The sequence below is a fragment of the Magnolia sinica genome, chromosome 9 (genome assembly GCF_029962835.1).
Source record: "Magnolia sinica isolate HGM2019 chromosome 9, MsV1, whole genome shotgun sequence".
Taxonomy (NCBI): Eukaryota; Viridiplantae; Streptophyta; class Magnoliopsida; order Magnoliales; family Magnoliaceae; genus Magnolia; species Magnolia sinica.
The window spans coordinates 89,200,486-89,224,713 of NC_080581.1; the positions used below are offsets into that span (position 1 = coordinate 89,200,486).

General features: G+C 40.7%; 2 protein-coding genes across 2 annotated transcripts; both read left to right on the plus strand.

The window, feature by feature from the left end:
* The first annotated feature begins 1,449 nt into the window (after positions 1-1,449).
* LOC131256538 (oleosin S1-2) lies at positions 1,450-2,107 on the plus strand. The gene has a single exon (XM_058257392.1). It carries the CDS (start codon positions 1,514-1,516, stop codon positions 1,943-1,945), a length of 432 nt encoding a protein of 143 aa, XP_058113375.1. The 5' UTR covers positions 1,450-1,513; the 3' UTR covers positions 1,946-2,107.
* A 10,028-nt stretch (positions 2,108-12,135) lies between these two features.
* LOC131256018 (probable galacturonosyltransferase 4) lies at positions 12,136-22,327 on the plus strand. The gene is made up of 9 exons (XM_058257013.1): positions 12,136-12,476; positions 12,573-12,607; positions 12,740-12,781; positions 12,863-12,971; positions 13,074-13,243; positions 16,537-16,808; positions 17,813-18,170; positions 18,884-19,459; positions 21,771-22,327. The coding sequence occupies exons 1-9, from the start codon at positions 12,374-12,376 to the stop codon at positions 22,044-22,046; spliced, it is 1,941 nt and encodes a 646-aa protein (XP_058112996.1). The 5' UTR covers positions 12,136-12,373; the 3' UTR covers positions 22,047-22,327.
* Positions 22,328-24,228: the final 1,901 nt, after the last annotated feature.

Below are 24,228 nucleotides of genomic sequence, written 5' to 3' on the forward strand. Positions count from 1 at the left end.
GAATGGACGAAATGGATATATAAAAAATACCTCCAGGTAGGCTCCACACGGATAAGGTAACAGTCACTAAGGTGTTTCCCGGGTAACAGTTAATCCGCTACCCCATCTTGGCGGTTTTTCGTACATGGCCACCAAAAATCCCATCATATCCATCAAATCACCGCTGTGGAACCATGGCCCCCACCTGTACAACCTGAAAGCCGTTGGATGGCTACACAAGGCGGGGCTACCGACCTGGACGGCTAGTTTACATCGACAATGCAGCGATGCAGCGATTAGCTAGGATCCAAAATCGGATCTTGGGGTCGAACCCGACTTCTCCTCGCCGTTGAAAATGTCAGAAATTTGACCTCGCGATCCCCACATTGCTACTCGCGCGTGTATGATTGACCTTGAATCCAATTCTCATAATTACTAGCTAATGTAGCACGTATCTGCGAGATCCAGACAGTTCATCAGGTGGGTCCCACCGTATCTTAGAGAAGACTAGCTCGTCCATTGATTTTGTGTTTAAAAACCTAACATCGAAAAAGAACGGTTCATGCTTCACGACCATCCATTTTTACCCACAGATTTCCGGCTGATAATCGGAACGGCCTCATCTTTTGGACCATGAAAGATACCCACGGTGGCACATATGATCAACGATCAGGATCTCTCTCACATATGTAGATCGCAACGTGTAAGAACAGCGCCTGGAACATTTTTCCTCCCTTCCATCTTTTTACATGCAAGATGTCCTAAAAAGACTTTCCCTTCAGACCGAGAACACTTCGGAAACTGCCACGTGTCCCCATATCATGGGACGCGGATTGCGTCCTACCCCCGCCCGTCTCCAGCTGGGAACGGGCAGGAGCTTTGAGTGGCCACCGTGATGTGTGGATCTTATCCACACCGTCCATCTATTTTCTCGTATTATTTTATGGTATACGCCACAAAATAAGGAAGATCAAAAATCTCATGTTGACTACACGATGGGGATTAAACTCTTACTGTTGAAAACGTCTTGAGTGCCACAGAAGTTTTGGACGGAGCTGATATTTGTTTTTTTCTCTTCATCCAGGTCTATGTAACTTTATGAATAGGTTGGATGGAAAATAAACATCACGATGGGCCCTATAAAACTTTCAACGGTAAGAATCATTATAACTGCTGTTTCCTGTGGTGTGGTCCATTTGAGGACTGGATCTTCCTCATTGTTCTCATTATACAATAAAATGATACGAAAAAATCGATGGACGGTGTGGATAAGACATAAATCATGGCGGACACTCAAAACTCCTGCCCATTCACAGCGGGCGAGGGTAGGACGCAATCCGCTCTCCATATTATGCCACGTTGCATGAAGAACGCCACGTAGACGAGGACCGGATAAAACGGTAAAAAGTCCTTCATCCGCTCCTTATAAAATCCTCCCTCCATCACAAAACAGAGAGAGAGAGAGAGAGAGAGAGAGAGAGAGAGACGAGCTCTTCCCAAAGAACCTCTTGTTCTTCCCACCAAGACCAGGAAAATGGCCGAGCTACAGAAAGAGCGTGTGGCCCACCAACCCCACCTGACCGGCCCCACCATTCTCTACGCCTCGCTTGCAGGCATTGCGATCGGCGGTCCGCTTCTTGGCATGATGTTCTTCACCTTTCTGGCAACCATCACAACCCTTCTCATAAGCTTTCCTCTACTAGTCATTTTCAGCCCACTCATACTCTCCGCCATCTTCATCATCTTCGTCGCCATCGCAGGCTTCGCCGCAGCTGGTGCAATGGCCCTCATGGGCATATATGCTTTTGCACAGATTACCCGTCGTGTCCGTGAGAGAAGATCGGCTGGGGCGACCGACGGTCCGATCGTCGAGAAGCTGAACGAATCAGACCAGAAGGTGAAAGAGCAGGCTAATGACTGGGCCGGGTACTTTCAGCATAAGGTTCGTGTACAGCTCTACCAATGACTGGGCTGGGTACTTGCAGCATCAGGTGCAGGTGAATCCACAGAGAACACCACTAATTGTGGTTGAGTAGATTTCAAGTGTGCGCACGTGTCATCATAGCATGCTTTGTTAGATCTGGACCATTTACTGGGTAGGCCACATTTTTACTATGGACGTGGACCATTACTCCTCCGCTGTCCACTTCTAGTGAAAATATGTACTTAATTTGTGTTATATTATATCTCTACCGCGGAATTTATGGATGATTTATACATCAATAATGGAAATTCAACGTGGTACGGATTATTTATACATCAATAATGGAAATTCAACGTGGTGATCTTAAAGTGTACCTCATTAGAAAAACATTCCCGATGCTTTGATATTACTGATGGAATTCTAATCTTCCGGACTTCACACTTTTAGAAGAACCTTTTAATAAGAATAGAATTTTCTATCTTATATTGATAAGGGCACCAAGACATGTATTTATAGGAAAGAGTCCAAAAAAACTTAAATTTCATATGAGACTTAATAAATGTGAACAAGGATCGCAATTCAAGCGTTCCACCACAAACATATTTGTAATAATCACATCTGCAGCAGGGCCTACTGAATTGCTCAATTTAAATAACTCAATGAATAATTTAATGATTAGATCTAAAACGATGATCATGTGTGGCTCGCCTGATAAGAGCTTTAAACACTGGTCTTGTTCTAAATATTTACTCTCTAATAATAATGTGGACCACCTGACGGGTAGATTACGTGTGCTATTTTGGACACGTGAGTGCACTTGGGTCTGCTTGGAGGAGATGTTTGGATGGAGTGTTGGGGTTTTCCTTTGTGTATCTGTTTGGCTTTGGCTGTAGCGTAAGAATGGTGTTTCCTGACGTTGATTTTCGATGTACATGTAAGGTGGTGATGTAGTAATGGTTTATTATGTAAGAGCTAGTAGTGTAGCTTTGGTTACTTGCTGTATGGCCATGGAGTCTATAGGTGGGGCCCACGTGTGGGATTCGTCCCTCCAACCATCTCATGAGCAGTACAGCGGATGGGCCCTGGTCCAAAATTCACTAACAATGAATTTCTCCACTTGGATGTGAAAAGGTGGATGGTTGTTTTTAGCCGTTGGTCCTTCATGGGGTTGACCGGTTAACGTGGCCAATCCAGTGATCAGGATCATTTTTTGAGTTTTTGATCTGTGAAATGGAAACGCTACTGCCCACCTGATGGACGGTTTGGATTGTACCACTATGAGGGCAATGGGTCTCACCAGCAGCACCTGATAGGATAGCAAACGAGCATCCGCAGAGGCGAGGCCAGGCAAGGCAAGATGAGGTGGGTTGGGACCCCCCACTGTGGGGCTCACAGAGATTTATGTGCCTGAAATCCACGCCGTCCAACTGATTTGAAATCTCATTTTAGGGCATGAGCCCAAAAATTAAGCAGATTTAAATCTTATGTAAACCATACCACATGGAAACAGTAGTGATTGAATCCCCATCATTAAATACTTCGCGGAGGAACCTGAATGTTTATTTGCCATCCAACTTGTTGATAAGGTCACAAAGATATAAATGGGAAGTCCGTACAAATATCAGCTTGGTCCAAAACTTTGGTGGCCCACAAAGTTTTTAATGGTCGGTTACCAATGTTTCCTGGATGATGGTTCACTTGAGATTTGGATTTGCTTCATTTGTTTACAAAGCCCTAAAATGAGTGGCATGGATGTAGTCACATACATCATAGCAGCCCCACATTCAGGGGTCCCACCCACCTAGGTGGATCCAGGGTCTCACTGAATCCACTGCCAAGACATACATGAAACGGATGGCTAGGGGTCGGTGCTTTGTGGGACCTGCTATGATGTATTTATTTCATCCATGCTATTCATCTATTTTTCTAGATCATTTTATGGAATGAACTCAGAAATGAGATATATCCCAATCTCAAGTTTATCACATCATGAGAAACAATGTTGATTGAATGTCGACAATTAAAAACTTTTCGAAAGCCATAAAAGTTTTGGATCAAGCTTCCCTACGTCTAGGTCTGTACGACCTAATCAACAGATTGGATGTTAAATAAACAGTACATTAGGCTTTAGGAGGATTTTAATGGTGGATATCCAATTACTATTGTTTTCCTATGGTGTGCTCCACTTGATAGTTATATCCATCTCATTTTTGGGATTAAGCGCTTAAATGATTGATAAAAATGGATGAACAGCATGGATAAAAAAAACATACTTCATAGTGGGGCCGCAAGCACCAACCGCAAGCCACCGGGCTATGGCAGCGAAACTAGCCAAACCGCCTCCACACGTACAACATGGTGGGCCTACATACCACTTAGGTCGTTGGTGGCAGATCAGGCAATCCGCTTCCCTTCGTATTGTGTACTTAAATGGCATCGACACTGATGTAGAGGTCCGATGTGATGGTTTGGGCACTGATGTAGAGCCTAGAGGTACTTTAAAGAAAATCATGATGATCTTGATCATGAAAAATCACAACGTCAGATGCTTCAATCCAGTCTCAAGTTTTCTATTAAGCCAAAAATCACAATCGTCACATGAGCCACAAAAGTTTTGGATTAAGTCAATATTTGTTTTTTTTTTTTTTTTCCCTTCATCTTAGGCTTATGTGACCTTATCAGTATATTGGATGATAAATAAACACTAGGAAAATATTATGGCGCGCCCTTAGAAGTTTTTAATGCTAGGATGATCAATTACCACTGTTTCTTATGGTATGGTCCACTTGATAATTGAATCTGTTTCATTTTTTTGGATAAGAGCATAAAATTATTTAGAAAAATGAATAGACAACATGGATATAAAATACATACAACAAGATGGGCCCCATGATAACCTCACATTAATGGTCACACTGTCTTGGGTGAGATTGGGGTCTCACCAAATCCACTGTCCTTGGAAGCACCCGAGGTCCAATACATGATGAGTTACCCACGTCGAGCTGATTCAGCCCTGACTTGGGTGAATCTGATTCAATTTAGGACCGAACATGGCAGTCAAATTTCTGAGTCTTTTAACCATAGTCATGAGATAAGTAGCTAGGAAATCTGGCTTTGGGGTCATTCACTCGGAAGCGGATTCCCTAGGGACATCTCGCTGGTGGTAGGGCTATGGGGACCGTAGCGACATCAGTTTGGCCAACTCATCTTAAGGTATGAGCCCAAAAATGAAGCAAATCCAAAAACTGGGGTGAACTATAAAATAGGAAAAATTAGGCGCTTGAGGTTGAAACCTTTCTAGGGCCCCCCCGTAATGTTTATTTATCATCCAACCTCTTCATAAAATCACGCAGACATGGTTGAAGATCAGGCAGACCTGGTTGAAGGGAAACCACAAATATTGACTTGATCCAAAAGTGTGCCCCTAGGAAGTTTTCAATGGCAGGTGTTCAATCACCCTTTTTCCTGTAGTGTGGTCCACTTGAGCTTTGGATACGCTTGATTTTGGGGCTCACCCGGTTTCCTGTAGTGTGGCCTGCTTGATCTTTGGATCTGCTTTATGTTGGGGCTCATGCTTGAAATAAGATGGAAAAAAGGATGGACGGCGTGGATAAAACATGCATCACATTGGGCCTCACAATGCCTGCCACCAGGGATCACCAGGTGGCTTCCCATTCATTTTGGGATTGTTGAGTAGTGGCTGGTAGCTGCATTCCTTGTCAGAAGCATCCTTGACTGAATGAACCCATAGTAATTTTGAGCATTTACAAATGTACCTCATGTACACAAACAATGAAAAAAAAATGTCTATACGAATGCCTGTAGACTTTAAAAACTGAGCGGAAAAATGATCATTTGCACAGTTTTTAGATGTTTTAGGCATGATTTCATACCGTTTGGGATGGTGTGGCTCATTTGTGTTCTCCACATAGTTGTGGTTTGAAGTATTCCATAACCTAGATGGGACCCACCAAATTCATGTTGTGATGCCCATACACATCACAGTGGGTCCACACCGCTTGACCTCATGGAGCTTCCCATGAGGTCGACCTCATAGTACAATTTTTTTCATATATAAAATAAGGTTAAAATAATAGTTAAATCAAAATAATTGATGTTTCTTTATACATGATGATGTTCTTTTCTGTCTCTCACATCCTTACCGTTTAAGCAACCTGCATCTGATGTAGACTTTTGTCCCCTAAAAGCTGTAACCTTTTACTCACTATTGTTTTTTATCAGCCAGTGAATAAGCTGTAACCTTACCCTTTTTATCAGCCAGTTAAAAAACTGTAACCTTTTAATCAGTGGATGGTGGAAACCACTAGCATTGACAAAAACATATTAAATTCAGTTTTTTTTTAAAAAAAAAAAAAAAAAAAAACTAATCAACTACAGAGTTCAAAATTGATGAAGTTTTGGTAACTAGGCTCTTAAAGCAGTAAATTACAATGATGGCTTTTTTTGCATTATTCTAATATCAAATAATCACTAAAATACATTAATGTCGTAATTGGAGATTTGCATGATAACGACTTTAAAAGTATAATGATTATAGATTTATTTACTTATATTATGAATACATGCGGTATTTAACCAAACATTTTCACATTTAACTTGGCATTAGTAAAATCATAATAATAACACTTTCTCTTTATATTATTGAGATATTAACAAATTTAATAGGCCCTAATAAAACAGAAGAAACACAGAAGTTTCCTGCCAATAGGTGTATAACCCTTCACCTATTTTCACAAGCCTCTCCTCAAATCATTCAAAGTTATATATATATATATATGAACATATAGTATATATATATATATATATATATATATATATATATATATATATATATATATATATATATATATATGAACACATTTTTATAATGAATACCAATTATTTTATCTCTTTAATCTTCTGCAAAATCATGTAGGGGTTATTTGTTTTCTAATTTTTAATGTAAATGGTGGTAAATGAGCAATAATTATTTTTTACCTAGGTTTTAAGAATAGAAAAATTAACTTTTTATTTACGCCTTGATACTCCCGGTGCATGCACACAATAAAAAAAAGGATTATATCTGATAAATTTTGTGAGGCACACTATGACGTGTTTGATCCATGCCATCCATCCATTTTACTAGCTCATTTTAGGGCATGACCTAAAAAATGAAGTAGATTGTAAGCTCAAGTGGACCACACCGAATGAAAGAGGAGAGATAATGACATTCATTGTTGAAAGTTAAAATGTGGCTCACAGCCCACATGGATGTGTATTTGTTATTGAACCTATTAATAAGGTCTTGCAAATATAAATAAAGGGAAAACACAAATATCAGCTTGATCCAAAACTCCATGACCGCCGAGAAGTTTTCAACTGTAAAGATTCAAATCCCACTATTTCGTATAGTGTGGTCCACTTGTGCACTGGATTTGAGTGTCTCATATCCTAAAAGGAGTAGTTGAAATGGATGGAAGGTGTGGATCAAACACATACATAAAGGTGGGCCCCACAATTTTTTTGAGTATTTTATTATTATTATTAATATTTTTAAAATTTTTTTTTGGGTTAGCTTGTTAGTACACACAGTACACACACTCCATGTTAGCCACCCCCACTAGGAAATTTTATGAGTATGGTTTCCTTTTCTTAATTTTAATGTCAAAGCCGTCCAAACACTTCCTAACGAACGTCATATGGATGTGATTGACATGGAGTACCAATGTATTTAATGATTATTCATTTACCAATATTTACAAAGGTAAACAAAATATCAATTACCCCTGAAAGTATCTTCTTTCTTGCCTTCATTAATGTTGTGATTATTATATATCTTAGTTGCTGAGACAGCTAGAATCCCCTTCAATGTTGCTTTACTAATGTGGGAGCATCTTCTAGTTTGATGACAACACAATCTCTAATTAAGGCCAAGCAATATAAACCATGTATTTGGGGGCCCCATCATGAATGGACGAGCATCTCCCACTCGAGCAATCTCAATTTTATGGTATAAGCCTAAAATTGAGCCACTTCCAAGGTTGGATGTCAAGTTATCTTCACTTGATATATCGTATGGTGCCAATTAAACATATATACTTGGAAAACTTTTTAGAGGCCATTGAGTTTCATATCAAGATGGTAATTTTATTTTATTTTATTTTATGCATGCATACACACACCCCACACACTCACATCTAGTGGAATTTCACCACCTATGGGTACTCGAACCCTTGACCCGATGTTGAAACTCTTGAGAGTCTACCACCGGAGCAAGAGTAAGGACCTTATCAAGGTGATAATTGTATTTTCCTTTCATCCATGACCTTATGAACTTATAAATAGGCTGGATGACAACTATCAAGGTGGGCCTTAAGAGGGTTTTAACCATGAGTGTCATCATCAATTTGGGTTCCTATGATGTAGTACACTTGGGCCTTTGATATGCTTCGTTTTTAGGCTTGTACTCTAAAATGATATGAAAAATATACATGAATAATGGTATAAAACCCATACATTACAGTAGCCCCTCGGAGGCCCTCTCCGTTTCTAGCCCGGGATCTACGAGGTAGAACCTAATCAGCATCACTGATTCTTAGCATCTAAGGTGTGCACAGGTGTGAGATCTGAAAATGTCATGTGTTGGGTTCTACGGTGGATCTTATACAGTAAACATCACAGCTCACCACTGATTGGAAGATTTTCACCCTTTGAAATGAGCGCGACTTGGTTGGGACTCGAAACCAACGATGTAGGTGCAACCTGAATCATAGGGTCCGCCTCGATGCATGATTTGTGTATCTATGCCATCCATTTTTTGTTTTTATTTTCATTTTCAGATTTTTCTAAAATATCTTCTCAAAATGAACCAGATACAAATTTCAGATGGACCACCCCACGGGAAACAGTGGTTATGGACCATTAAAAACATTTTATGGGCCATGCAAGTTTTGGATCAACCTGAAATTTGTTTTGGCCTTTTATCCAGGTTTGTTTTTATCTTATCAACATGTTGGATGGTCAACAAACATTATGGTGGACCCTAGTAAGTTTTTAATGGCAGTCATTCAATGACCACTCTCTTTTGTGGTGTGGCCCACCTGAAATTTTTATCTATTTCATTTGTAGGTCCACGCCCTAAAACAAGCTGTTAAAACGTATAGACAACATGGATATACAATGCATGCGTCAAGATGGGCCCTGTGGTTATGGTCCCACCCACATCATTGGTCCTGGGTCTAAATGTGTTTGGGTGTGATCGACCAGGTTGAAACTTGTGTTTTCACCCTATGACCGAGTTGGATGGATGGCACAGCTACAAGAAGATTTCAACCGTAGGTTTTCCCATTCCAGCTGCTTCCTGTGGTGTGGCCTCTTTGGATCTTGGCTCTGCCTCATTTTTAATTTTCATCCTTAACATGAGTTAGCCAAATTAATGGATGGAGTGGATTTTATAATGGCATTATGGTGGGCCGCACAAAACTAAGTGTTGCAATAAATCTTTTGCAATCGGGTTTAAAAAACCAGGGTGACGTACGTTGCAATTTGAACACGCGGTGGATCAAACGCATTACTGGCCCCTTTCCGGCTCGTTGGATGAGCTGGCACAGACCGTGTAGCGTGTGGGAGTGATTCTTGGTTGTCGTATCTTATAACAGCATACTAGATTTGGAAAAATAAAAAAGAACAAACAAAAAAAATAATAAAAAATCCGTGGTCATAAAATGAGCCTAATAGTCGAAATTCAACATTTAAGTGCGGCCACGTGCTGAATGGTTCAGATCTCTGACACGTGTGCTATTCATGTGGGAGCCGGTTCTGCACGGGGGTTATCATAAATGCTGCCTTTGGCGCATGGGTTTAAATGGGATTAGATGAGAGTGGGTTTTAAGATCCCGTGAATGATTGAACTTACATAAGGTATGACTTGTGAAGTCAGGAATTGAGAGTGGATTTTAAGACACCATGGATGATTAAACTTACATAAGGTATGAGTTGTGGATGATTAAACTTACTAAAGGTATGAGTTGTGAAGCCTGGAATGGGCAAAGGACTATGCAATCATACTTTGGATTCAGTGTGATTAGTGGTTGATGTTATGTGGACCCCATCATGATGTACATGTTTTATCCAAGCTGTCCATCCATTGTGAAATATAATTTTAGGGCTTGGTCTCAAAAATGAGATAAATATAAATCTCAGGTGGACCACACCATGATAAACGATAGTGATTGAATTATACCATTAAAAACCTCTTAGGACCATCTGTGCAGTCCTCTTGAGATTTGGATCAAACTCATTTTTGAGCTCATATCATAAAATGATCCAAAAGAACAGATGAATGACATGAATGAAATATATACATAATAGTAGAGCCCATGGAACATTGGCCGGTAGTGGCAAGTAGCCAATCTGCTTCCTAAACATGAAGTTGAGTAGCTTTTAAACTGTAGGATTAGACGACAATCCCAATGTAATCATTACATTCTGGTAATTTCATCTCACTTAAACCCATCTAATCCAATGCTCCAAACACTCCCTAATACAGGATGAACGAAGGGTCTGGATCTCGTACGTTATACCAAGTGTAGGCAGCTTAGGTGGATCCGAGGTGGGTGGACCATGAATGTGGGGCCACTGTGACGTATATTCCTTACATCCACGCTGTCCAACCATACTTAAAACTCATTTTAGTTGATGACCCAAAAAATGAAGCAGATTCAAATATTAAGTGGACCACACTACAGGAAACAGTTGTAATTGAGTCCCCACCATAAAAAAATCATGAGGGTCCACCGGAATGTTTATTTGCCATCCAACCTATTGATAAGCTCACAAAGACCTGGATGAAGAGACTACACAAATATCATCTTGATTCAAAGGGTATGTGGCCCACAAAAAGCATTTAACGGTCAATTACTCAACTGTTTCCCGTACCTTGGTCCATCTACGATTGCCATTTGCTTATTATTAATTTTTTTTAATCATCATGCCCTGAAATGAGTTTTTAATAGGGATGGATGGACGGCAGATGTAAGAAACGTACTTCACTGTGGGCCCCACAATAAAGGTCCTGGATCCACCGAAGCCGTGCCCGTAGAGATTTTGGTATATGATCATCTCCGATGGAGACTCTCGACCAGAGCTTGATAGTTTCTGCACATGTGCTCTTTTGCACACGTGTGTGGCGTGTAAGGTGGGGGTCAAAGACTGACTGTTCGGTGTTCACGAGTTCGGTTGCTGTTTTCCACAGAAAAAGCAAACGCATTTGCAGCCGCGCATGCAATTGCACAAAAAACAAGCGCGATACACTTACGCAATGAAAACACGTGTTAGATCTTGTCCGTTCATCAGGTGGATTTAATGGCCAATATTCGTTATATGTAAAATTTTCATAGATAACTCGAACTTTCTCTTTTACGATGGTATCACCAAATGCATGCCTCCTACACGTGTGGCCGTCCTGATAAGAACATCCTCCTAAATCTCCGTATAAAGAACATATGTCATTGGTTTCATATGATGAACGGTCAGGATCTCGGAAGTAAATACAAACGTACCGTGTGTACAGCATCGAAGCTGTACATTTGCACGTGCGCGGCTGCAAGAAGCAATTCTTGTGAGAATCTCTCCTCCGCAAACAGATGCCTTGGAGCCGGACCAGTTTGCCATTCTCCAACGGTAAGTGACGTGGCAAACGATCCGTCAATATCTCCGTCAATCCAGCCGATGTGGTAGTGCCACGTCATTCAGGTATTTTGAGGACGGATGAGTTTACGATACTCAGGCAGTGTATGGCGCTTGGTAAGCAGGCGCGGCCCAGTAAGTCTCCACGTGGCATGTATGAACTCAAATAAAAACGGCTAGACTGCGAAGACAACTGTATCCGAAGTCACAAGCCCAAGATCAGATGCATTCAACAATCTTACCCTCTGATTGGTGGACCCTTGTTCGTGAAAATAGAACCGTTGGAATACTTTTCATATTAGCCGTCCAATAAATATCCAGATAACAGATAGTCGGATGATCAAATAAGCTTTTTTTATTTTTTTGGGGGGTTCATGATACTAGTGTTATAGTTTGGACGGTTTATTGTGACTAATTGAATAAACATATGCAATTCCTGTTGGTGCCCGAGTATCATCCATCACACACGCTGGAGTACCAATGTTTTCCTGTAAAAAGCAGCTGGCTAGCATGGATGCTAGATGCTAGCTATTACCCTCTCTCTCTCTCTCTCTCTCTCTCTCTCTGCCAAAATAAAAAACAAAACAGCTGGTTTCTGCAGGCGGTTTTGCAGGCCGGAAAAGCGGTTTTGACAGCACCTCAAAGGGGGCTTGTCTTCTTCCTTGGAAGATTAGCGGTATTTCTTCCGAGAACAAGCGGTTTCGATTCGCATTTCGGGAAATGAGCGGTTTTGCGTGAGCGGTTTCCGGTTCCGGGTAGAAAAGCGGTTTTTGGTGGGGAAAGATGATGTTGAGAAGAAAGCCGGTCTTGATTTTGCTCGTTTTTACAGTTCTTGCTCCCATCGTTCTTTACAAGGACAGGATCGGAAGATTCACGAATCCCAGCAGTACGTTGGAGGATCCGATGAAAATAACGTATTTTCTGAGAATTTTTACTGATTTTTCTCTAATTTTTTAATCTTTTTTTTTTTCCCATTTTTCAGGTAAAGATGTATTCTATGATGATGCGTCGAATCTGGTACGTTGATTTTGGTTCCTCTATCAGCATTTCGGTACCTTTTCGCCGCATTTTTCTGAAATCAGGTAGTTCTTATATCATCTGGTTTAATGGAAATTCATGTTTTTTTTTTTTTTTTTGTAAAAATTGCAGAATTTCAGGGGCAAGATCGGAAAATTAAAGGCACTTTCGCAGGTGAATTTTTTGATTTTTTATGAATATCCGTGTATGATTTTCCATATTTGATTTTTTAAAAGATTTACTTTTTAATTGTAGGAATCATCCAATGCTGTGGAAGAACCTATCAGAATCTTACATTTGGAGAATTCGAGCCATTCGGCTTCAAATTTCGATGAATATAGAAGAATCAGATCATCTACGGGAGGTTGATTTTTTTCCATAATTTCTCCTCTCATCAAGACAGTTCTTCGATTCACCACTGGCTGAGATCCTAATGGAAACTGTTTCATTGGTTTTTTATTTACAGGATTGCCATTGAGGAAATCTACACAACATAGAGCCCGAGTGTTGTCGGCAACTGAGGAGGGAATTCAGTCCGAAAAGGAAAATCCCATTGAGCAAGTAACAGAGAACGCTGGATTTCAGAAACCTGAATTGGGCTCGGAAAATGGAGCTGAAGGACACGAAAATGCGGAGGTAGAAATTTGAAAAACCCTCTGAGATTTTTTTTTTTTCTTCTTCAGTGAATTGCTGTTGTTGTCTGTTTTTCATTGCTTTTGCTGTAGTGCTGGTTAGTTTAGTGGTCCCCTTTTGTTCTTGCGGACAAATTTTCATTAATTGAGCACTCACACCATCTGTTCACTTCTTCTGCTCCACTGCTTGATGGTCCATATTCCAGACTCTTCATCTAGAAAGTCCCACTGAATGGCCCACACAGCAAAAATGTCACCGATCATGGATCTGCACCATATGTAGGCGGGTGACTTAGAAACTGCTTTTGAGACAATTCTTTCTGAGTTACTTAGACTGTACGTAGGACTGGTCTAAGATCGTTGTGTGGTGGGGAGAAGGGGTGAAGTAGTGGGTGAACCTTGCTAGTATTTCTCTCCCCAAATATTGGTGGAGGTTGGCTCCCTTTTTCCTTTTCAGAGTAAAGGGAGTAAAGGGCCATCTTGGTGTGATTTTTGATATATTCTATCGTAATCAATATGGATATGGTGGAGTTCATGGGTTTGAGGTTTGATAAATGTGAAAACAATTTGTTTGAGGAGATTGAAGTAGGGGGTGGACTTGTACCTTAAGCTCAGTGAGGGTGGGAGGGAGGATGCGGCTCTTGTGTGAGATTCATGGGTGGGGCCATAACCAACTTAACCTGGTCAAAAGCATGGGCTAGTCCGCTCATTAGATAGGCTAGGGAGGGAGGGAAGGAGAAGTGGGAATTTGCAGCACCGTGGATCCCATGGCGAGGCCCACGATAAGATGAATCATAGTCAACATAGATGTATCACCCATTTGATGAGTCATAGTCAACATAGATGTATCACCCATCTTAATCGTACATGTATGAGATACGTTGGGATTCATTCACCTATTCGTGGTAAGGTTGAATCCATTGAATAGTCGAACGCTTCAGAGTTAATGCTCCGAAGTCCTATCAATATCATTCACATACTCCAATTTCAAGTAGATTGTTGTTAAGTGGGGCCCACCTTGGATGAACCCAGGATGGCCCACCTTTAATCCTTTTGGTCTTAATGATTAACTAATCTAGTTTATAAATCAAAATAGGGTACTGTCGATTGATGTAGTCGATCGATCAACCATTGATCGATGATATTTTGATTTAATTTCTAAAGTCTCTGGACACTTTTGGCCATCCTCGATTGATTGAAGAACCCTGCTCGTCAATCGATCGAACATGGTTTAATTAACTCGGTCTGTTTGCTGGACAAAAATGGTCGACTTCGGTCGATATGTTTGATCGATTGATTGAGACCGCTCAAGGTTTTCCTCGACTGATCGACCCTCGATGTCGATTAATCGAAATGGATGCCAAATTATGGTTTTTGGTCTCCTGACAAAAATTGACCTCATCGATCGATCGATCAATCGAAGTCGGACAGGTTTTGTCTGTTACACGATCTGATTTTTTTTTTTTTAAAACTTTAGGGTTTTCTCCACTTTTTCTTAGTTTTCTGGTTATAATTGCTTCTAGGGTTTGGGTTCAACCCGTCCAATTGCTTTTCGCAACATTAAATTCGGATTAACCAAAAGGTTGCTTGGATTCCAAAATCTAAGATTGTCTAGAAAAACTGTTTTTCTACATGATCTTACTTCATGATCTATCATTACCTAGTCATTACATAGATTGTTGTGGAAAATCTCCTGGTCGAATCACTCTAGGGTTTGTGATCTAGATACGTTTAATCCTTAAGATCTATTCATTCAAAACCCCCTAGATTGATACGGCTGGGTTCCCCAAAGACGATCTCTCCAATTACAGAATTTAGTGTAGAACCGTTTTCTTTCTTCAAAACTTCTCAATGGATCAAAACGATGGAAGTAGGGTAAATCCACCACGTCCATTGATTAGATCCAGGATTTTAGGATGGAAAACAACAACTTAAAGAGGAAAAATTGTAGAAACATTCCGGTGGAGGCTCCTCTTTCGCAGGCTGCTCTCTCTCTCTCTCTCTCTCTCTCACGACCGGCAGCTGCTAGGCTTTAGGGTTTCACTGCAGAATTTCCTATGGTTCCATCCCTTTAAATAGAGAAGAGCCCTGGATCTAGAAGGTTCCGCCAGGATTTTTTTGTAGGTTTTGGCAAAAAGTATAATTTCTGCAGTGTTGGGAGTCGATCCCTTGACCTATGCAGTGTTTGGAGTCGATCCCCTGACCTATCCCTCTACTGAGAGTGCTCTCTTTGTTATAGTCCAAAAATTAATTTAGCAATTTAGTTGGGTTTTTAGATGGTTTGGAAAAAATCAGGGTCGGCTTAACTTTAGGGGCCTAAAATTTCAGGGAGGTCCTTTCTTGTGATGGTGAGTCTGGTGAGTTTGGATCTCTAACATGTGGCACATCTTTGCACAAGTGTGAGAAGTGGTCAGTCACATCCTCTTCATAATCTCTCTCTCTCTGTTTTTTTTTTTTTGGAGAAGGGCGTGGGCAGTCTTCCAGAGTGCTGCAGATTTGAAATTGAATGAGAAATAGTTGGCACTGATGTATTTTGTCCCTAGAAGATTATCATTTTGTCTACAAGAAAGGGCCTTTGTGGACGGTGGTTGGAGAAATGGAGACAAATGTGCTTTATTGAAAAAGGAAAAATTTGATATTATATGATTCTAAGCATTCTTACTTTTCTTGTTGAAAGATGATGACTTCACTACGAACCAAAAAAAGAGAAAGATGGTGAATTTTTTTTTCTTAATGTTTACCATTTCGGAGTTTTGTTCATTTGTTTAATGCATTTTATTGCCATAGTGGTGATAACCCAGAGCATATAGCACTGAAACCATCATGTGTTCAATCATCATTGACTAGTAAAAGACAGAATCATGACTTCCATCACAACTGCATCATTAATTAGGACTAGTGTTTGGATGAGTTGAACCAATTGTCATCCAAATGATTTCACCACTTCCCAGCAAACTTCAGTTGAAGTTCTTATTCTGTTTGATTTGGTTGGCTACGTGATCCAGATTAGCCGTAACAAATCAGGCATGACAATTACTTCAAAAAGAAGAAAACAAAGTTCGGCCAGTCCTTCCACAGGTTAAAACAGTAATGAATTTTTTGGTTGATCAATGATCAAGTGACAAGAAAAATCAGGCTTATGATACCTGGTCAGAAGTATAAACCAGCTAAAATGGAAATATGCTTGTATTGATTATACAATATTGTAGTCTCTCTAGCTTGCATCAACTATCTCGAAAATGTGTTTTTCCTTCTACCATCATGAGTTTAGTTTCTTTTTCTTCATTTTATTTTCAGGAGAATAAATCTGAGCAACAATCTTCCCAAGTATCGGGCGAAGCTGATTTAGAAAAACCTCTTGAGGCCTACCCAGAGAGGCAGAATCATACGACAGCAGCACCAGATGCCCGTGTTCGGCAACTTAAAGATCAGTTGATCAGAGGAAAGGTTTTCCTTGGCCTAGGGCCTATTCGAAACAACCCTCAATTCGTAAAGGAACTCAGGTTGCGAATGAAGGAAGTTACTAAAGCACTTGGCGGTGCATCCAAGGATTCTGAACTGCAAAAGAAGTAATGTTCTCTTGGAATTTTTTGGTGTAAAATAGTTTTCTTCTAGATCATATAGTGGGAGTCTTGTGGTGAACTTAGGTTGCATTTTATGTACCCCCAACTTATTGATTGTTTGACTATGTCAGTGGGGTGACTTCATTTTGTAGTAACTGCACTGTTTGGGTGGCGTGAAAAATGACGACGCATGTGGGTTATTGCTTTCCACATTTCTGCCCCCCAAATAATATTTTGTTCATTGAAGGATCTAAAGGGCAAGGGGAAGGCCCTAAAGGATGTGGGTGGACGCAGGTTGAAAAGATTTTATGACCTGATGTTTAACTGAAGATATGGCCCTCGATAGAGTGACATGGCAGAATGGGATTTGTGTAGCCAACCCCAATTGCTTGGGATAAGGCATAGACGACGACGACGACAATAGTTTTTTTTTTTTTGGTTCCAGGCGCTACCTGAAATGAGATTATTTCAGTAGAAAAGCATTCTGACCACCCCACTTCCTTACCTTCCCCCCAAATGGACCCTATATAGTGCATGCAAGGTATTCCGTAATGGTGACGGTGGCCATTATGGCCACCACCGTTACCTTTATGATATAGGTCATAATGGCTGTTACGAATCCCGTAACGGCCTTTACAGTCTCTCTCTATTTTATTTTTTTCGAAATCCCTCCTCCCGAAAAACCTTTATCTGCCCTGTAACGTTGGAAAAAAATCCGAAAAACCTATCTCTGCCACGTAAGAGACCATTATGGAGCTGTTACGGCCTTTACAGTGGCTATAACAGGCCATTAATGGCGGTTACAGTTCATTTTTTCCATAATGGCTGTTATGGCCATTACGACCCTGTAACGTGTAATGGTTGCCACCGTAACATTTACGCAATGGCCTTTATGGGCCATGTAACAGCGTTTATGGCACACCATGAGTGCATGATGTTGCTATTGCTTCTTTAGATTGACTTTGGATCAGTTTAGTTGAAGTTCTTGACCTTTTCTTTTCTGAATTCAGTGCCTTGGAAAAACTGACGGCAATGGAGCAAACCTTGGCCAAGGGTAAGCAGATTCAAGATGACTGCTCTGCAGTTGTAAAGAAGCTTCGTGCCACACTCAACAAAGCGGAAGAACAGCTCCGGTTACAGAAGAAGCAGACCTTGTTTTTGACACAACTCACGGCGAAGACTATCCCCAAAGGTCTTCACTGTCTTCCTTTGCGTCTTTCCACCGAGTACTATTTTCTAAACCCCAGCCAACGTCAGTTCCCGAATCAGGAGAAACTGGAAGATCCCGAACTGTATCATTACGCTCTGTTCTCAGATAACATATTGGCAGCGGCGGTGGTCGTGAACTCTACTGTCTTTCATGCCAAGGTAAATTGGTCAAATTACAAATAAAACGAGTCGTTAATTGTGCCAGACATGCAAGTAGAACAGGGATCCTGCTCATGCCAGACATGCTAATATGGCACACCTTTGCAATATATGGCCTTTCATCAGGTGGGTCACCATGGCCCAAAAATAGACCAGTCCGCTCATCAGGAGGGCCACACATGTATGTTGAACCAGGGGAAGTGGCACGTGCAACGCATGTAGAGAGAGGAAGGGAGAGATTTTCAGAGGGGAGAGAAAAATGGAGGGAAAGGAGTCATGCTACTTGTGCAAAGGAGCGGGGGAGAAGTGGGTAAAATTGAAGCTGTTTGCTTAGATGGATAAATCCAAATCGTTGGTTTATAAGCATGCGGGGATTTTCAAAATTTTACAAATACTCTTATCTATCTTGAAAATCTCATTTAATGTCCTATAAAATCTCAGAACTCTCCTATAACTAATTGGACGGGCAAAAATGTATGTTCGCCCTTCGCGTTATCTATAGTAATGATGAGGACCAATGACCAATATTTGGTAACTGCTTTTATTATCAAGCCTGACTTTTTGGCATGGCCATGTAAATGGTGGGGCCCACTTGATCGTCAGCCTGGATCCTTCTGACTGTGCCATGCTTGCATAGTAGTGTTCCCTATCCCCACTTGCACAAGTTAGCCTTTGCTTTTCTCTTTTTGATTTTAAGACGGTTCTTTTGGCAGGACCCAGAAAAGCATGTCATCCACATTGTCACTGATAGGCTTAACTATGCACCAATGAGGATGTGGTTTCTGGCCAATCCACCTGGAAAAGCCACTATACAAGTTCAGAACATTGAAGAGTTTACATGGCTGAATTCAAGTTACAGTCCAGTTCTCAAGCAGCTCAGTACTGCTTCCATGATAGATTATTACTTTAAGGCCCGCCAAGCAAACTCGGATTCAAACTTGAAGTTCCGCAACCCCAAGTACCTCTCTATCCTAAATCATCTCCGATTTTACCTACCGGAGATCTTCCCAAAGCTCAACAAAGTGCTCTTCTTAGATGATGATATAGTTGTGCAGAAGGATCTGACTGGCCTTTGGAGGCTTGATCTGAAAGGAAATGTCAATGGTGCAGTTGAAACATGTGGCGAAAACTTCCACCGTTTTGATAGGTATCTCAACTTCTCACATCCCCTTATTTCCAAGAACTTTGACCCTCGTGCTTGCGGATGGGCGTACGGAATGAATATCTTTGATTTGGCGGAATGGAGGAAGCAAAATATAACGGAGGTCTACCACTCATGGCAGAGACTGGTAAGAGATTCTGTTTATATACTAAGTATATTTTAATTTTGTTTTATTGATACCCTTGTTTTTATGTTTTTATTTTTTTTATTTTTATTTACACAAGCACACACACTACCACACACTCACGCTGTAGTGGGATTTCACCCCTATGGGTACTCGAACCCTCAACCAGGTGTTGAAACTCCTGAGAGTCTACCACCGGAGTAAGAGCAAGGACCCTGTTTTATTGATACCTTGTTGATTGGTGATTGCTTTGAAAGATGCACTTTTGAAGTTAAGGACCAAAAGCCAAATCCTCAATTTGTCACTCCTTGTCCTAAAATAGAGAACATTAGCTTCCTTGTACAGTAATTAGAGAAGGATTTGACACTAAACACTAATATGTTATCAAGTGGTCAGGACACATGCTGCACATGTGTGTGATCTTGAAGAACATCTGTTGGGATGCTATGGATGAGCCTTATGCCAAAAATTCACAATGGCCAGATGATCCTAGCTGCTGATTGGGAAACCTTCTTCCTGTTGAATATTGAAGGTTGGTTATACTTTTTTTTTTTTTTTTTTTGGGTTTCTTGAACTGCCAGTTGGAAGCTTCAAAAGCCAATCCCATCAGTTTCTCGGTCATCAGATTAGTTTGTTTTTTGGGGTAGCCCCATCCAGGTTAGGGCCCAACAAATGAACATTCCAGATCTTTGATGTGTGCCACAGACGGATATTGGGTGATTGATAACCAACTAGTAGATCATAATGCCATTGCTCTCTAATAATTGTTGGGCACATGCGGATAGCATGGTACATTACATTTTGGGTTATTACGGATCAAATGAAACGATTATATTAGGACTACCGAATCGGGGAGCTGAAATACGAAATTCAGCAGCCCGCTCAGGTCAACCACACAACAGGAAGATGAGCCTATTTGCTTGACCCGATAGTGACAATGGTTTGCCGATGTATGTGCAGCCTGATCAAGCACAAAAGTGGGCCCGCCTCTTTATTCTCTCTATAAGGGAATTAAAGGGGAGAGGATGGGAGGTGTAAACCGCCCTCCTCTCTCCTTGTATCCCTTGCATGTGTGCCACATGCACCCACTAGGGGTTGCCATGTGGACACGTTCCCAATGCTAATTAGGGCTCCAACCCGAGTTGAGCAAATTCATGTTGGGTCGGGTTAGAATAATCACATGTATTTGGGTGGGTTAGGTCGGGTTGGGTTGGTTGAGGGTTGAGTGTAAAGGACTTCGGGTTGGGTAGCTCAGGTTGGAATTTGGGTCCGGACAGGCTGCAGGTTGGGTCCTCCTGAGGTCGGGTTGGGTTTGGGTTGACCCTCAACCATACTCTTTACAGAGGAATCAATAGGGCATCAAATGCTTGATTATGTAACAACCCCCACTTGGTTTTTGTACAACAGATACTAAGGATGCATTTTTTTTTTTCCTCGCATGAATCCTGACAGTCTGACATTTCAATGATGCATTAGAATGGCGGAACAACATTCGTGTAGCCCATCCCTACTAGTTGGGCTGATGATTAGATGATGATGCGTTACCAAGGGTGCATTTGGAACACGACTGAGTTGAATTGTGAGCATTTGGTTCGGTCAAACAGGAAACAATGAAACCGGAATGATATGGCATTCATAATGAGAAAATTTTCCCTTGAATTGCAATCATATTCCTTTAAGGTCCAACTTGAAACATAATTGCAAGTTGGGGCCTAGTTCCTAAGTAATAATACTAAGGAAATTGAAATTTATTTAGCTAGTGCATGGGCCTTTTTGAACTTCAACAACTCACTGGCCATCTGAGTTTCAACTTGCATTCATGTTTGCCCCTCTATGCAATATATAGACTTGTGTATACCATAGTTTGAAAACTCAAAAACTCCAGTGGATATCTAATAATTACATTAACACAATTTATAAATATTTTAAATAGTTATTTATTAATAAAATAATAAAATAATGAAAGGACAAGCAAACAAATGATGCTTGGCTTACTCCTGTTGCTTGAGGTCTTCGGTTCAAAACCCAGTTCTTACTTTGTTGTTACAAAAAGCGAATCAAGTCGACTCATCCAGTCATGTGGAGTTAAGCTGAGTCAGGCTTACAACCGAATTTAAAAAAGACTCCACTTGAAATATTGCCTAGTTGAGTTGACTCGGCCAAGTTGTGAGTCAAGTTACTGACTTTTGGAACTATGTTGTATGCATGTGTATTTGTAACATTGCATAGTTTGGTTGTCGGTCTGTTTCTTTATAAGCTATACATCCTTTTCTTGTACAGTAAAGCAGGCTAACTGAAAGTGTTCCATGTGCAGAATGAGGACAGAACACTATGGAGGTTGGGGACTTTGCCGCCAGGTCTGATAACATTTTGGAAGCGGACATTCGCCCTCGACCGGTCATGGCATGTCCTGGGCCTTGGCTACAACCCAGATGTCAATCAGAAGCAAATCGATCGGGCTGCCGTCATACACTATAATGGGAACATGAAGCCATGGCTTGAAATAGGCATGCCAAGGTATCGAAAATACTGGACACAATTCGTCGATTATGATCAAACATATTTACAGGACTGCAACATCAATCCTTAGAGCGGACGGGAGATTGAAATCTTTCCAATTTTCCTTCCAACACGGTACGGCGTAACTTCACAAGCCTTTGTTCTTTTTGCTGAGAGTGGTTTTGTTCTTTTTCTCAAATTAGAAGTTCTATTTCAATTCTTTCTGTGCACGCGCATGGTTTTGAATAAACTCATGTGTCAATGGTCCTGATTTATTACATCTTGTCCACGGAATCCTTTTTTGTATCTCTATGAAAAGTGCAGATGTATTGTACATTTTCCAAATTTAGAATTTAGTATTTAGTTCCACAACGTAGGTTGTCTTCTCAGTTTCTCTTATAGACCAGTTTTGGTTTCGGATGAGAAGAGCTTTGGTACTCTGGCAGTGTGATGGATGATACGCAGGGCACTTAAAATTTATGTAGAAATTGCATTCCTGGAATACAAGTCAAACCAAGTTGTCCAAATTATATTTCCTACTTTAGATGTATCATGAACCAAAAATTACACTTGATTATTGGAGTATCTGATTGGTGGACATTTAAATTTGAATGGTTAAGAATTAAAATTGTTGGACTGTCCCATTTTTACAAACAAGTGTCCATGAATCAGAGCCTAGGATCGTTCAGCCAAAATGATCTGTGGTTGGTTAACTACAGTTGATTGTGTCAAAGAAATTATGCTGTCTGGCATAATTTCTGAGTTCCTGTGTATCGTGTCATATGCAGTCTGAGTATCATATAACTCTTACCAGATACATATGCAGTACACTCAAAACTGCCCATCATCGTCCTGATTTGGGGATGGCCGACTGTTGAAAATCAAATTGCTGAATAATCCCGGTGCATCTTAAAAAAGAATATGGAACATTCTTTTTTAAAAAAAGGAAAATGGAATATGAAAATATTTAGCGGTTGACATTCAACAGGAAAAAACTACTGCTAGGATCACCACTGTGTGATGATGGCCCACTGGTAAAAATCAAATTGGCAAAGTAGCCTAGTGCGCCTTCAATTGCCGAACTAGTCCACTGTGTGATGACAGTTAGCTGTTGACATTCAACAGGAAAAACTCACTGCTAGGATCACCATGCTGAGATTTCCACTCCAGGTTTAGAGCACACGGCCCAAACCGGGCCGATTCATATCAGTTGAAATGATATGTATCAGCTTGTGGCACAACGATTCGGATGTGTCACAACAATAACCTCCCCAATTCAACCTGTCAAGACCTGACTGTTTCTTCAGTGGATCGTTTGATACGTATTGAGTATCGGTTCTAGATAATGTGGTAACGATTTTAACCCTAGACTGTAGTAGCTTGTGTAAATTATGTTGTATTTTAAAAGGATTTTAAAATAAAGTGTTTCAAAAATTTGAAATTCTCCATTGTTTCTTGTTTTGAAAAGTATTTTGTTTTTAGTGTATCTCGTCTCACATCAGAAAGAACAAATAAAATAAAAAATAAAAATCCAAGTACATAAGAGAGGAGTTTTGCTTTCTCATAAGGCATGTGAATTTGGTCAAATGGGAGAACTATGCCATTAGCCTAAACCTTTGCCGTGGACCACACGTGCGCTAAGCCTTGCCGGGCCATGGATGCCCACGCGCCTAGTCGTGCCAGGCTGGGTCGGGTCCGGGTCTGGGTCTATGTGAGTATTGAGAGTACACTTGCACTAACGATTTTGTTCCGTACTCCATGAGTATACTTGCACCTATCGATCAGGGATGTGAATGTTCGAGTGGTTGCACTAATTGGATTTAAACCCAATAGACATAACCCATTTGAAATAGTATTTTAGGACCTGTTTGATTTTTGAATGCAGGTGTAAATACCCGGTAAATGGGTAATTATTACCATTTCGCCCGTTTGAAAATTCTTAAGAATTTCTGCTGTAAAAATTGGTTTAAAAGTGTTAGTTTAAATTTTTGGACCTCATGATGATGGAAATGACATATCCGTTCCGTCCATCCTTTGTACCACAACATTTTGAGACATGAACCAAAAAATGAGGTAGATCCAACACTCAAGTGGCCCACACCAAAAGAAATAGTGGCCCTGAGAAGATTTTAACGGTTAGCATTTGATTCACTTTTTTCTGTGGCGTGGTCCACTTGAGCTTTTAATATGCCTCATTTTTTTGGCTCATGCCTTAACTTCATCTGCCATAATTGATGAACGGCGTGGATAACCAACACGCATCACAGTGGGAC